The 15,376-nt window shown below is 40.6% G+C and overlaps 1 protein-coding gene across 6 annotated transcripts in view; it reads right to left on the reverse strand.

Moving 5' to 3' along the window:
* The window catches only part of ENAH (ENAH actin regulator), a 141,118-nt gene that overhangs the window by 48,681 nt on the left and 77,061 nt on the right, over window positions 1-15,376 (reverse strand). For all 6 annotated transcript variants that reach the window (XM_048505804.1, XM_048505622.1, XM_048505964.1 and 3 more), the window contains one exon: window positions 4,652-4,736. In XM_048505804.1, the coding sequence (XP_048361761.1) occupies window positions 4,652-4,736 (85 nt within the window). The remainder of the gene's footprint in view (window positions 1-4,651; window positions 4,737-15,376) is intronic.

Here is a 15,376-nt window from a genome sequence, read left to right on the forward strand (position 1 = left end):
CCCCCTTTATAAGCACTGATATGAAGTAACAAATTTATTTATAGACATTAACTCAATGAATTACTGACATATGATACAGCAACTGGTCAACATTCCTGATGGCCACACCACTTCTAGTTACGATGATGCTATGTTAACATCAAAAGTTGTTCAAAAGCATAATATGATCTAATACTTTTTAATGCAATAATTATAAAGTTGTTCTATTTTATTCTTAGAATGTATTCAGTCATGTTGTGGAATTATACACAATACAAGATACATTAGAACTAAGCCAGCCCTAGTGCAGCAAGACTGGGTGTGTGGCAAACACTAGTTTATAGATTTGGCAAAACAAACATCCAAGAGTTGCAATAATTTTTTTTCTAAACCAGTGGAATGAGGCAGTGGCATATTTGCCTAGGGACATGGGGTACCCCATATCCCCGGGCGCATCCATTGCAGTCACATGGGGGGCACCAAAATGTCCCCCCACACAGATTGATTTTGCAAGCCCGGCACTGAGGCAGTTGACTGCTGCCAGAATTAAGGAAGCCTGTCATAGTCCTGCCCACTCTGGCCCTGAGTGTCCAGAGGGCAAGGGAGAAATACCACTGTGCTCCTAGGATCAGGACTGGGAAGCTCTGCCTCCCCTCCCTCCCACCCAGAGTGCAGTGCCTTATTCTCCCTTAAGTCATGTGCCATTGCTCTCAATCCTTCTCCCCAGCAGACGGGCGCCAGATGGCACAGGAGAAGTCCATAGGCCGGCTAGGTAGGCAATCTCTGCCCCACAAGGTGTTTGTTGTGAGGAGAGGAAAAGGGGGGTGTTTTTTAGCTGTTTGGAGACTCCTGCAATGTATAAATCCAAACTGTTCTTCTATCTCTAAAATCTTGTTTGCAATTGTGCAATTGTTTGCAATTTTTTGATGTGGTGGAAGAGGGGAGGGTATGAAGTGCCTGGCTTCTTAACTTTTGCTGTGGGGCTGGGTTCTAATCTGGAGAACTGAGTTTGATTCCCCACTTTCTCTGCCCCACCTTCTGCCCCACAAGGTGTTTGTTGTGAGGAGAGGAAAGGGGGGGGGGGCATTTGTTAGCTGTTTGGAGACTCCTGCAATGTATAAATCCAAACTGTTCTTCTATCTCTAAAATCTTGTTTGCAATTGTGAATGGTCTTGATGTGGTGGAAGGGGGGGGGGGTATGAAGTGCCTGGCTTCTTAACTTCTGCTGTGGGGCTAGAATCTAATCTAGAGAGCTGAGTGATTCCCCACTTTCTCTGCCCCACAAGGTGTTTGTTGTGAGGAGAGGAAAAGGGGGGGGGGTTGTTAGCTGTTTGGAGACTCCTGCAATGTATAAATCCAAACTGTTCTTCTATCTCTAAAATCTTTTTGCGGGGAAGGGCTCTTATTCCAACTTCTGATGTGGGGGATGATTTGTGAGAGATTTACATACTTAAAAGTTAATTCCCACTTGCACTGGCTTGGAGCTGTTTCTGAGGCTAACAACCTACCTCATAGGGTTGGTGTGAGGACAGAGCCATGTATGTTTTGCTGGGGGTGGGAGGTGTTTTGTGAGCTGGTGCAAAAATCATTGTTTGGTCGTAGTGGGGGAGGGTGGCTGTTCATACCGGGGGGGGGGGCACTCAGATTTTGTCCCCAGGCTCCAGTTTGCCTAGATACACCTCTGGGATGAGGTGAATTAGCACTGTCAAACATTAAAGGGTTTTAGAATTGGAAGAGACCACAGGAGTCTTTCTTCTTCTGCCTTGTCTTCCACTTTTGTAACCCACTCTATGCTTTGATAGGCATGCCTTAGATAAGATTTTGTTTTTCACTGTCCTCTAATTCTGTTCTATTGTATTATTTACTGGGTGTCATACACTGACGATTTTTTTAATTGTAATCTGTTTTGAGTCTTAGAAAAACAGGCAAGGTATAAAGGAAGTAAATACAATTTTTTATGCTTACACAAAATGGGTTGAGATCTTTGTATATGTCTGGACCATGCCTGTCAGTACCTAGATGTCTTGCTGTGTGTGAATTGCAAATGTTTTCCTGTAAATGCTTTCCTGTTTCCCTCTTCCCTTCCTGGCAACCACCTGGTGCCAGCCCATCTTCAAAGAAGTGATTGCTGGGTTTAATTTCTAAGAGTTAAACATTTATTATTTGATCCTAATGGATTTAAATAATCTGTATTTAAATAATTTTATCCTGCTTTAATTTTTCCTGCACTTTACAATTTGTCTTGGATGCTATCTATAGAAATCTGAAGTCTGAAATGTCTTCAAAGAGCTATTATTGTAAGGTGGTATTGGAACATCATATAGTCTGATCAATGTTATAATACTGCAGGCAGGTGGCTTTCCAAAATTACTTAGTGCTATCTTTTTCTTGATATTTGGCAGGATTCCTTAAATACACATTTATTTTGATAAGTTGGAAAGGTTTTTTAGGAGATCTACAGAGAAGATGAAAAAACATCTAGGAAACAGATCCTGTGAAGGAAGGTTAAAGCACTTACTACTGCAAGATTGGATACGAAAAAGACAGGAAAAAATAAACTATTTTCAAACGATTTTCAGAAAGAACAAAGAATTTTATTGTGTTCTGTCCTTCTTCCAGGTTGCTAGTAGTGGCACAACTTACTTTACCCATCACGACTAGAAAATGAACCTTTAGATTTAAACTACAGGAGATTTATTTTTCAATTAAATAAATAAAAATCAGCTTAAAATAAATATTTTCATGAACTGCACTTCTAAAGTATCTGTTATCTGTTTAGATATATGAGGCGGGGCTGGACAACCTGATCATTATTACTCTTCCAACTTACTTCCCTATGGAGCTCAAGGGGGGTAATAATACACATAAAATACATAAGAATAATAGATAAAAAACAAAATTTAAAAATACAATTTAGGATTGCTAATAATTCAATCAAATGTGGGCATAAATAGAACTGTCTTCAACTGCCTTCTAAAGATTGAAAATGAAGGGGCCAGGTGCACCTCCCAGGGGAGGTTGTTCCATAACTGTGGAAGTTCCACTGAAATAACCCTCTGTGGTGTACTCCCTAAACAGGCATCTTTGATTAATGTGACAGTCAGGTACACCTCTCCTTGTGGTCTGAATTCCTAAGCAATAACATATGAGACAAGATACTTCTTGTAGGGCTTTAAAGATCAAAAACAACACTTTAAATTGGCGTTGGGAGCAGATTAGAAGCAATTATAATTACTGTAGTATCGGGATCACATGCTTCTAATAGTTGGTTCAGACCAGCAGTCTAACTGCATCATTCTGCAGTAGCTGCACCCTCTGAACACTCTTCACAAGTAGCCCAAAATTGAGGGCATTGCAGTAGTCTGGTCTAGATGTAACTGAGACATGGATCACTGTGGCTAGATCTGACTGAACCAGGAACAGATGCAGCTGATACACCAGCCAGAACAGAGCAAAAGCACTTTGAACCACCACAGCCACCTGATTTTCAATGATGACTCCTTTCTCAAATAGTACTCCCAAGCTGCAAACCTGGCTTTTCAAGGCAAGTAGACCTCCATGCAAGACATCTGAAGCCACTGGCCTGCCTTTTCACTTTCCCTCAGTCTCCTCAGCCTGCCCTTATCTGAGATGAGACAGGTATTTCTCCTCACTAGGAAAACCCATAGTCTCATGCTGCACCTGAGTGGAACAGAACCCTTCCCCCCTTGAGAGTCTGCTCCCTCAGGGACTGAGATGGCTTGGCCCTCCCCTTCCTGGATCACCCGAATGACTCATAGACTGATCAGAAAGTACTGCATTTCAGACAAGATCTGCATAATCCCATATTCTAGACTGAGAAACAAACCATAAACACAGATAAAAGGTCAGAGAATTGGCTTGGATCAACTAATAATTTTCATGGAAGGAACTTCTATCCATGCAGTATGATTTTTTTTTTGTTGCAGCCCAAAATGCCCAGAGAAAGGCTGTTCAGAGGGGACAGCCCCTCCCATGAACAGCACAAAGGGCAAATGAGCAAAAAGTACCTCTCTTCCTTCTATGTTAGTCCTCTAGTGGAAGCATGCCTTTTTCTGAAAGTATCTGATGTTGAAGAAGAGTTTGGATTTATACCCTGCCTTTTTCTCCTGTAAGGAGACTCAAGCAGCTTACAAACTCCTTTCCCTTCCTGTCCCCATAACAGATAGGTGGGGCTGAGTTCTAAGAGAACTTTGACTAGCCCAAGGTCACCCAGCAGGAATGTAGAAGTCACTGGTTAATAGGGCTGGGAAGGAATTTAACTGGCTGAAAGGCTCTGGGGTTTCCATCTTCACCATAGCAAAAAAATGTACTTGCTGTGTTTGCTAGTTTGCACTGTTAAAAAAAACATAAGTGTCACAACTATCTGATAGCATTTAGGCATTTGGTAGAGATTTTGATTTCTGGTTTGTAGGCACAGGCAGTAGACTAAAGAAGCAGAAGAGAAGAATAAGCTTTATAATTTTGCTAAAATGTTGACAGTGGTGATGACTCCCTAACATGGAGATAAAATCATAATGAAAATGTCCACCAATGATATCATATATCAAGAAAGGAAGTGCCATTATAAGGTTTTCTGATAATGCAAACACACACACTAAAGCCGTCCATTACAAGAAAAATAACAATTTGTGTTTAATGTAAGTATACTTACCTTCTCTGAATTTCCAGATCTTCCTGTGATGGGCCATTCTGCACTTGTGGGGGAAGTTGTGCATTTTGTCTAGGCAGCGTTGGACCTAGAAAAAGATAGAAATTTGATCTCATTTTGCAGGCTAGTGGATAAAGGTTAAAATAAATTTAGAAATCAACTATTGGTCATTAGCTTTATTCAGTAAAACAACGCACCTGCAACAAGATCAAATAAAAGTGAACTGTGACCAATAGGATTTACACTTTTTCTAAACCAGTTTACTTACAAATGGATGAAGAATTCAAAAAGAATACACAAGCACTTTTTGGCAGTTCAGTTAATTAAAACTGAACAGTTTCATGAACTCTATGTACTACTAAAGCATCACTTTAAAAAAATGGCAAATTTGGGGGAACAGGACAAATTCAAGAACCTACCTAACAGAACACCAAAACAAAAAACGGGGGTAAATAGACCCACAACTGAAAACATAGTGATGGGAACATAATATTGAGGTCGCATTTGAAAACTCTGTCAACTCTTCATCTTTATCGAAACTAAAGGTTTATTCACTTAGAGACCTTCACACCACTTTTCTCCCATAATAATGCATGTGAAAGGAAATATTTCTTCATAAATACTTCGTATATTTAATTTGTGGAACTCATTGCCACAGGATGTGATCATGGCTGCCAACACAGAAGACTTTAAAGAGGGAATGGACAAGTTCATGGAGGACTAGACTACTAATCAGGTGTCGTGGGCTCGGAGTCAGCCAGTCAGGAGTCCTCTGATGGGGAGCACTGGCAGGAGAACCCCACAGTGATGAAGCCCCAGTTGACTGGGCCTCAAACACAGCCAGAAGCCTCACAGGATACAGAGCTGGCCCAAGCCAAGAGTTGGAAGTCAAAGTGCTTGCAGAAGCAACTTTAGCCACTGAGGTCAAAACTAGCAGTCCACCAAGGTCACCTGAGGCCCTTTTCCACACAGCAAATGTAAAACGGGTTGCAGGCAGGATAAATGAACCTGCCGTAGCCCCAGGCTGTTTGCATGGCTTTGCCTCCTGTGGTCAGTGAGTGCATTGGCCAGGGCGCATGCCTTTGAATGGAGGCAGGCTTTTTTTTAGTCCCCTCTCTCTGTTGCATAGCTACGAAGCCTGGTAGGCATTGACCTCCACAGCCATGTTGCAGTCCCTGTGCCCCTCCATGGCTACACAGCAAAGAGGCAAGGACTGGAAAAAAGGGAAATGCATCCAAGTAACGCACTTCCCGGGGCAGCCATTGCCTTGGCCAAGGCTGCAATCCACATTAAAACAAAAGAATCACAGATAGTGTGATTCTTGAAAAACCGGGGGTGGGAGGTGGAGAACGCAGAGTGGACTTATGTTAGGAGTGGTGTCTGTGCAAAGGACCCCCCTCACACACGAGTTCTATACCATGGTTAGCCTGCATTTATTGGCCCATGTGGAAGAGGCCTTAGTTTGTGAGGAAAATGAGAATCTGTACCTGGCAGGAACTGCACTCTAAAAGGGCAGTGCATGCTTGGAAGCCCTAAGGCATTGAAGAGAATGCTGTGAGTCAACTCAGGATCAAGACTGAGCCACAGCACAGACATATAAGAGACAGCTCTGGGAAGGGGAAGTTGCAGGAGCAACAATTTTGAAAGTCCGACAGCTTTCTGCCACGCCTGCTTGCAGACTGACTACTTGGAACTCTGACAGGATTGCCTGCCCTAACCTACCTTCAACCCTTGACTGCCTCTTCCTGGACCTGCTTAGAACTTGTTCCTCCAGACTCAAAGTAAGAGTGCTCTCTCCGTCTCTCGTGCCTGCAAGCAGCTGTAACCAAACTCCCTGTGAGCCTGGCAGGTCAGAACATCAGGATTGATATCTATTCCAATCCTGTCCCAGAGGTAGTTGTTGGGAAGCTCTGGCAAGATGAGGCTAGTAGTTTTCCTGTTTGTGGTGGGCCACTGTGAACAAAACACTGGACTAGATAGGCCTTTGGTTTGATCCAGCAAGGTTTTTATATTGTTATACATAAATAATCCTCAATGATCATATTGTTTTTAAACTACATTTGGTTTTATAAAATCCCACAACGTGTTTTAATCCCTTATGTAAACTGGCAGTAGGGTTATGGTTCAAGTCTTCTCTTATGCGTGTATGGTCCATGGCTAATAAACATAATTCATGTCACATTTGGTTTTATAGTATGTAATATTTGGAAACTGCCCTGCAATGTAATAATGAATATTTGACCTATGAAATTAATATAACTTAAACATTTTATATTTTAGTTAAGCATAAGCATAAGCATTTTATTGTCATTGTGCACGCACAACGAAATTTACAGCAGCATTCCTCGATGCACACAAATTCAGACTCATACATCATCCTCACTTTCCCCTTCCTCCACCCATCCCTACACAGCCCCAAATACATCAATATGAAGCAGCGGAGTTTAGCATAGCCACAGCTCTAGAGTAGAAGCTGTCTCTAAGCCTCTTTGTCCTAGTTCTGAGGGCCCTGTATCATCTGCCAGATGGTAACAGTTTAAAAAGAGAGTGTGCTGGATGAGACGGGTCCCTCACAGGGAGTTTGGTTACAGCTGCTTGCAGGCACGAGAGACGGAGAGAGCACTCTTACTTTGAGTCTGGAGGAACAAGTTCTAAGCAGGTCCAGGAAGAGGCAGTCAAGGGTTGAAGGTAGGTTAGGGCAGGCAATCCTGCCAGGTGCAGAGTCTCAGTTACTGGGATGGGAAAATCACCAAACTTTTTATTTTCTAAACTTTTCTGAACTTTATGGACTAGGATAATATAATAGATAACATGAATTAAGTTGGCATGCAATGAATGCAAAGGAGATAAAAAATCAATGATTCTTTTTAAAAAATTAAGAATCAGATTTTAAATTTAATTTTAGTAAGATGCTTTTTGAGGAAACTTTTATCTAAAGATAGTTTAAATAATTTTCTATTCAAGATACATCATAGTCCAAAGTTATTCATAATGAAATAAGGATTAGTTTTTAATTATGTAGCATGAGACTATATTCATGTGTTGAAATTTTTTCTAGTTTCAGAATTTTTTTGGTTTCATATTGCAGTAATCTCACACAGAGCTGAAATAGTGCCTAGAAAGCCTGACATATGCGTACACAAAATGAAGTCTGGAATACAGCGAGGCGCTTTTTTTTGTTACAACCCTATTAGATCTACCTCTGCCTAAGAGCAGACTACAGTGTCAGTTGCAAAATTACTCAAACAAACCTCATCTTAGCGTTGAATTTATTGGATGACTTGCAGTATGAAGATAATAAGTCTGATAGGGCTGTTGTAACAATTAACAAGGTAATGTATATATAAGTGAGGTTAGAGAATGGGGAAAGACCAAAACTTAAAAAGCCAATACTTCAGCAATAGAGATAATCTCTAGACCAGTGGTGACGAACCTATGGCACTCCAGATGTTCATGAACTACAATTCCCATCAGCCCGTCAGCATGGCCAATTGTCCATGCTGGCAGGGGCTGATGGGAATTGTAGTTCATGAACATCTGGAGTGCCATAGGTTCGCCACCATGACCCTAGACCATCCACAAACATATGGATCCAGCTCTACTCTGGGCTAGTTTCGGCTGATTGTTTTATTGGGTTAGCAGAAAGAAAATATGGATCCAGTACATATATTATGTACTGGGCATGAACAGTTCAAGATGCAAGCATAACCAGCGTACACGCAAGCATACACTGGGAAAAGATTCTATCCCTAGTTAAAAGATAAGCATGGCGTGCTCAGAAAGAAACTCTTCTTCTCTCTCTGGATTAGAAAACAAAAGGAAAGGGATTAATCCAGACAATATCAGACCCAGGATGTCAAATCCTGGTATGTCAACGGAATATGTACAAAGGGAAGCAGGTTCTCTGAGCAAATTCAAATGAGAAGATACATTTGGCTGTAGATGTGGGCACTGTTCTTGGTAGGAGGGTAAATAGACATGTTACTACTGACAGGGAAGACTCTTTTGTGGCCAACAGCAACAGAACAGTGATATAATTATCTGAGGTTCCTTTGATAAATTGCAACAACTGAGGGCAAACAGCAAGATAGCAAAAATTATGGATTATGTCAAATCGTTCAGAATGTTGAACACAAGGGAATTTGTTAGGAGCTCCAAAATATCCTCTTCAGTCTGTGTGAATAAGCCGTGAGATGGAAGAAGACATATCTCACTTTCTATTTGCCTAGCATTTCAAGACAGAATAACTTAAATTCACATATATATTGACTGACAATCAGAAACCAAGAAAAAGACCGTGGTTATGATGAAATGTCAACTCAGTGTGCAAAAGTGATAAAAGGGCTAATTCCATACTAGAAAGAATCAGGAAACAGAATTAAAAATAAAATTGTCAACACTGTCCTACAGAAATTTGTAATAGCGTTACAGACTGTTAAGAAGGAACAATTTCACATAATGTGACTAAAAGCTAGAATGCAGGCAATTACAGAGTATGGAATATTCGAGTGCACTATTATTCAAGTCTGAGATGTCAGCTGCATTCAAAGTGTTGATTAATAAATCAGTTTGTAGTGGTCCCATATAGAGACTGGGAGGCTTTTGTTTACCAAGTAAGGCCACTACACCATCTAAGCTCAGTACTGTCTACTCTGAGTGAACCTAGCTCCCCATAGCCTCAGGCAGAGAAAGGTAATTTAAACACCTGCATGAGGTCCTTTAGTTGAAAACACCTATCCAGACAGCACAGAGGACATCGATAATCCTTAGTTGATTTTGCCTGAATCAGAATTTAGGATCAAATCAGGCCAAGACTGATTGGATCTCCCATCCTTTTAAAATTCTTTAAACAGCACTTTTAAAGAAAGGGAGAGCTCCAATTTGGATCATTAGTGCAGGGCTGGATGAATACCTCCTACTATCCTGCTCTCCTCCCCCGCATAAAAACAGTCCAATGACAAGTAAAAGCACCGTCAACAGACTAATTTTCATTAGAGGAAAGGGCACTAGAGATAGGTTAGGATTAAACAACACAACACTGAGTACCACACACTTGATTTCCCTCTACTATCACCCGCAGCACAGCTGCTATATTTGGAAGCTTAAAGACATGTGAGATTCCATCACATACCTTCAGCATCTCATCTAGTTCACCCTAAGGTGGCCTAAGAAAAATGAATATATTTTAAGCTATTTTCATTATTTCATCCTGCACCTTCATGAAGACCACAAAATACTTCAAGGGTTCACACTTCTGGTTCTAAGAATAACTACTTACCCCGTATATACTCGTGTATAAGTCGACCCGCATATAAGTCGAGGCACCTAATTTTACCACAAAAAACTGGGAAAACTTATTGACTCGCATATAAGTCGAGGGTGGGAAATGCAGCATCAATTGAGGCATCAGTAGGTTAAATGTTTTTGAATATTTATTTCAAAGAAAAACAGTAAACTGGCTCTGTAAGTGGAAAAGAGGGTCAACAAGAACAATATGGTATCAACAATAACTTTTAAAGTACAAAAACCTTAGCTCAACCAGCAACCAAGCTAAAACACAAGAGTTAAAATCCTTCAAAACTGGATTCCTCCTCATCATCTGTATGTCCAAATGTAACCAAACTTAGATTTTAAGAGGGATATTATCAGAAATGGAAAATCTACTATTAGCTTCCATTGTAAACAATGGGGGATGGGGCATCCACTTTGGGGGTCAATAACTTTGGATCCCCTGACCCAAACTTCACCAAACCTGGCTGGTCTCATAAAGAGACTCTCCTGATGAGACCAGCCAGGTTTGGTGAAGTTTGGTTCAGAGGTCCAAAGTTATGGACCCTCAAAAGGGTAGCCCCATCAACTAATAGCTCCCATTGAAAACAATGGGGAATGGGGGCACCTCCTTTGGGGGTCCATAACTTTGGACTCCCTAAACCAAACTTTACCAAACGTGGCTGGTATCATCAGGAGAGTCTTCTGAGGGTCTCCTGAAAGTTTGGTGCCGCTAGCATAAAAACTGTGCCCCCTGCTGGCCGGCAAAGTAAAAACACAAAACATTTTTAAGGCCCCCATATAAGTCGAGGGGAGCTTTTTCAGCATTAAAAATGTGATGAAAAATTCGACTTATACCTGAGTATACACGGTAAGTAATGTAATGTAAATTGTTCTTAAGTCAAAGCATGGAACAAACTGAATACTCAGCAGTTCAGACAATTGAGACAGTTAAAACTCAAGTTTATGCTCATCTGAGGAAAGACAATTTTAGAAGAAAAAGCAAAACCTCAAAGTTGACTATTTAAGAAATTAATTATATCTAAAGCTAATTTATGCTCAAACTTGGGTTGAATAAGTTATATTCCCTCAAATCTGATATTTTATGTCTCATATTATGTTTTAAATGCTTATAAAACTGTAGAGTTCAGTTTCAATTTGTATAAACTTTCTGTGTATTAGAGACTAATTGTAGAATTTCATATCTGAAATGTTTCTCACAAGAAATACAAATACTCACACTATCTTTTGAAAAGTACGTTCTGAAAAGTACTTTATTTGAATTACCCTAATATGCATTTCACCAGACTCTGTTGGATAAGATGACTAGATGGAATTCTGTAAATAAACAGAAAATACCCTAGAATTAAGATACACAATGCTCATCTTCATTTTGATTTGTCGAATTGCCTCAAAAATATTAAAATTTGATTTTATGAGATAATGAATTATTTTCCATTTACAATAAACACAAGCTGCAGACCATTTTACAGCAAGTAAGGACAACCACAGGCCATGTTAGGTCCACCATCCTTGTTTGATACATGACTGCCCTGCCAAATTTTAATCAAGGACAGTTTTGGGCACAGCAATTCAAGAAGGATACTGACAAGCTGGAACGGGTCCTGGGGAGGGCAACCAAAATGGTAAAAGGTCTGGAGTCCATGCCCTACGAAGAGAGGCTTAGGGAGCTGGGTATGTTTAGTTTGGTGAAGAGAAGGTTAAAAGGTAACATGATAGCCATGTTTAGGTATTTGAAGGGATGTCATGTTGGTGATGTCATGTTGGATGGCCATCTGTCAGGAGTGCTTTGATTGTGTGTTCCTGCATTCCAGGGGATTGGACTTGATGGCCTTTGGGGTCTCTTCCAACTCTATGATTCTATGACACGTTGGCTTTGCTCAGTTTCCCTACAAAGAAAAGTCCACTACGTAGTCTTTTGAGGACTGTACTTAGTCAGACATATTGAATGTGTTGTGTATGTGTGCACAGATTTCACAAGAAAGCAAGGGACTGTGTTAAAAATGTCAGAGTGACATGAGAACATCCCAACTTTTCGGATGGAGTAAGGGAGCTTCTGTGCCAGGCCAAGTTATCTTGTGTGCCAAGGTTTGCCATATGCACTGCTTGGGAGAGCGGGGAGGAGTGCCTATCCCTGTACTAACAATTTGTAAACATCCAAAATTTAACATACTTGCTACAGATTGTGGCCCAAGAATATTCCATTTTAACATCATCTGTAGCACATGACTAATCTTTATATTCTTTACATACAAAATATTATTTTAAGGAGCACACCCCGCATTGACAATACAAAGAAAACAGAAAACACAGCACAATACAAAGAAAACAGAAAACACAGCACAAAGTTGAAAACCTGCAATGGGAAACTGAAACAACAGTTTAGGAAGCTTTTCAAATCATGGACCTCTCATATCCTGCCCCTGTATTTCTTTTGGTGGGCTGGGGTTACCTTTTTCTCTTTTCTGATATCTACTCCTGAAATAGGATACATATTCTCATTTAGGAACATAAGCTTTTATTACACTTCTTATCAACTATGTTTGCTTATATGGCATGAAGCATGCCAACTATAAATGGATGTTTGGCTATTAAATGCATTTCAGAAATGCTTCAATATTAAATGCAGTTACTGTAGTATTTAGAAAGTGTTTACACAGGCAGCAGTTGCTGCAGAACAAGACCTTGGACAAGGTAACTTGTTCTCAGTGAATTATCATTTGTTCAATCATTCTGTCATTATTTGGCTTATGCTAATTTCACAAAAATGGATGCAACTAAACAGTGTCAGTGTGACTGAATGTAACAATTTGGAAAGAATTCTGATTTAAAAGATCAATTTTGCTTCTAGCCTTTTTGCAGATGAATTAATTACTTCTATTCATACAAGAAGGTTCTTTGAACTGAAAAAATGTTAGGAATCCAAAGGCAAGGAAGAAAAATCAGAGTGAGACCCAACAAGCAGGCATCCCTCTATAGATCTGCATGAAAATCTTTTGGGGAAGAGGGCAGGTGTTGCCACCAATAACAAAAAACTAGTCAAGGGTTAGAACACGCAGACTCATCTCTGCTACTAGGAAGTGTCTCCAGCACAAGAGAACAGCAAGCATGTACTATCTCTCATCAAAGATATTAATTATATTTTTAAAGTACCCCACTCAGTCAACATAATTGGGCTCAAATCTGTGACTTTGAACGTAAGAACATAAGAACAAGCCAGCTGGATCAGACCAAAGTCCATCTAGTCCAGCTCTCTGCTACTCGCAGTGGCCCACCAGGTGCCTTTGGGAGCTCACATATAGGATGTGAACGCAATGGCCTTCTGCGGCTGTTGCTCCCGATCACCTGGTCTGTTAAGGCATTTGCAATCTCAGATCAAGGAGGATCAAGATTGGTAGCCATAAATTGACTTCTCCTTCATAAATCTGTCCAACCCCTTTTTAAAGCTATCCAGGTTAGTGGCCATCACCACCTCCTGTGGCAGCATATTCCAAACACCAATCACACGTTGCGTGAAGAAGTGTTTCCTTTTATTAGTCCTAATTCTTCCCCCCAGCATTTTCAATGAATACCCCCTGGTTCTAGTATTGTGAGAAAGAGAGGAAAATTTCTCTCTGTCAACATTTTTTTACCCCTGCATAAATTTTTAGACTTCAATCATATCCCCCCCCAGACCTCTCCTCTCCAAACTAAAGAGTCCCAAACGCTGCAGCCTCTCCTCATAGGGAAGGTGCTCCAGTCCCTCAATCATCCTTGTTGCCCTTCTCTGCACTTTTTCTATCTCCTCAATATCCTTTTTGAGATGCGGCGACCAGAACTGGACACAGTACTCCAAGTGCAGTCGCACCACTGCTTTATATAAGGGCAAGACAATCCTTGCAGTTTTATTATCAACTCCTTTCCTAATTATCCCCAGCATAGAGTTTGCCTTTTTCACAGCTGCCATGCATTGAGTTGACACTCCCATGGAACTATCCACTAAGACGCCTAAATCCCTTTCCTGGTCTGTGACTGATAGCACTGACCCCTGTAGCGTGTATGTGAAGTTTGGATTTTTTGCCCCTATGTGCATCACTTTACATTTTGCTACATTGAACTGCATTTGCCATTTCCTAGCCCACTCACCTAATTTATCAAGGTCCGCTTGGAGCTCTTCGCAATCCTTTGTGGTTCTCACCACCCTACATAATTTGGTATCATCTGCAAACTTGGCCACCACGCTACCCACCCCTACTTCCAGGTCATTTATGAATAGGTTAAAGAGCACTGGTCCCAAAACAGATCCTTGGGGGACACCACTCCCGACATCTCTCCATTGTGAGAACTTCCCATTTACACCCACTCTTTGTTTCCTGTTTCTCAACCAGTTTTTAATCCATAGGAGGACTTCCCCTCTTATTCCTTCATTGCTGAGTTTTCTCAACAGTCTCTGGTGAGGAACTTTTGACAAAGCCTTTTGGAAATCCAAGTAGACAATGTCCACCGGTTCACCCCTGTCCACATGCCTGTTTATACCCTCAAAGAACTCTAGTAAGTTTGTAAGACAGGATTTGCCTCTGCAAAAGCCATGCTGACTCTTTCTCAGCAGGTCTTGCTTTTCTACATGTTTTATAATTTTATCTTTAATGATAGATTCTACTAATTTACCAGGAACAGATGTCAAACTGACTGGCCTGTAATTTCCCGGGTCCCCCCTAGATCCTTTCTTAAAGATTGGTGTGACATTGGCCATCTTCCAGTCTTCAGGGATGGAGCCTGATTTCAGGGATAAGTTGCATATGACTTTGGCATATGGTTTGAGCCAATAATTCTTCCCGTCAGTTTTAGAAGGTAACTTATATTGGCATCTATAACCCCAAATAAAGGTATCTTTAACAGGATGACAACAGCATACACTCTACATCTACCCCAAAAGTGCTCCCTCACACACTTTAAGAATTAAGGGAGACTGAGTCCTCTGTTTGCCTTCAGAGTGATCACTGTAGTGTGATCCTGCTCCCCACAAATGTCACAAGACAAGAACAAGTGATCAAATTACTGCCTGAGTCAAACTATTCAACTTCCACAGAAGGAGAAACTAAAGATTAAGAAATAGTAATTGATCAGGAGACGTCCCTTAGATGACTCTTACAGATCAAATTAGAAGACTTCAGTATATATTTCTTACGGCATTTCAGAATGCAGTTTCAAGTAATTCAAAAAAAAGAGTCACGGTATGTCACTACTGGCACTTTCTAGGAAATAATACCAAAATCACATTCAGACAAAATGCCTTTGATTATATTAAATCATGTATCCTAACTTGTATATAGTTTTAGATGGTTCCGATGTGAGCATTCTAATGGAAATTATATCAAGTTGGGATCCATTTGTCTTTCTACATATTGATAATAGCAATGATATTTCATGTCTTTCCAGTATCTATGCTAATTGTAGCCA

The sequence above is a fragment of the Sphaerodactylus townsendi genome, linkage group LG01 (assembly GCF_021028975.2).
Source record: "Sphaerodactylus townsendi isolate TG3544 linkage group LG01, MPM_Stown_v2.3, whole genome shotgun sequence".
Lineage (NCBI taxonomy): Eukaryota > Metazoa > Chordata > Lepidosauria > Squamata > Sphaerodactylidae > Sphaerodactylus > Sphaerodactylus townsendi.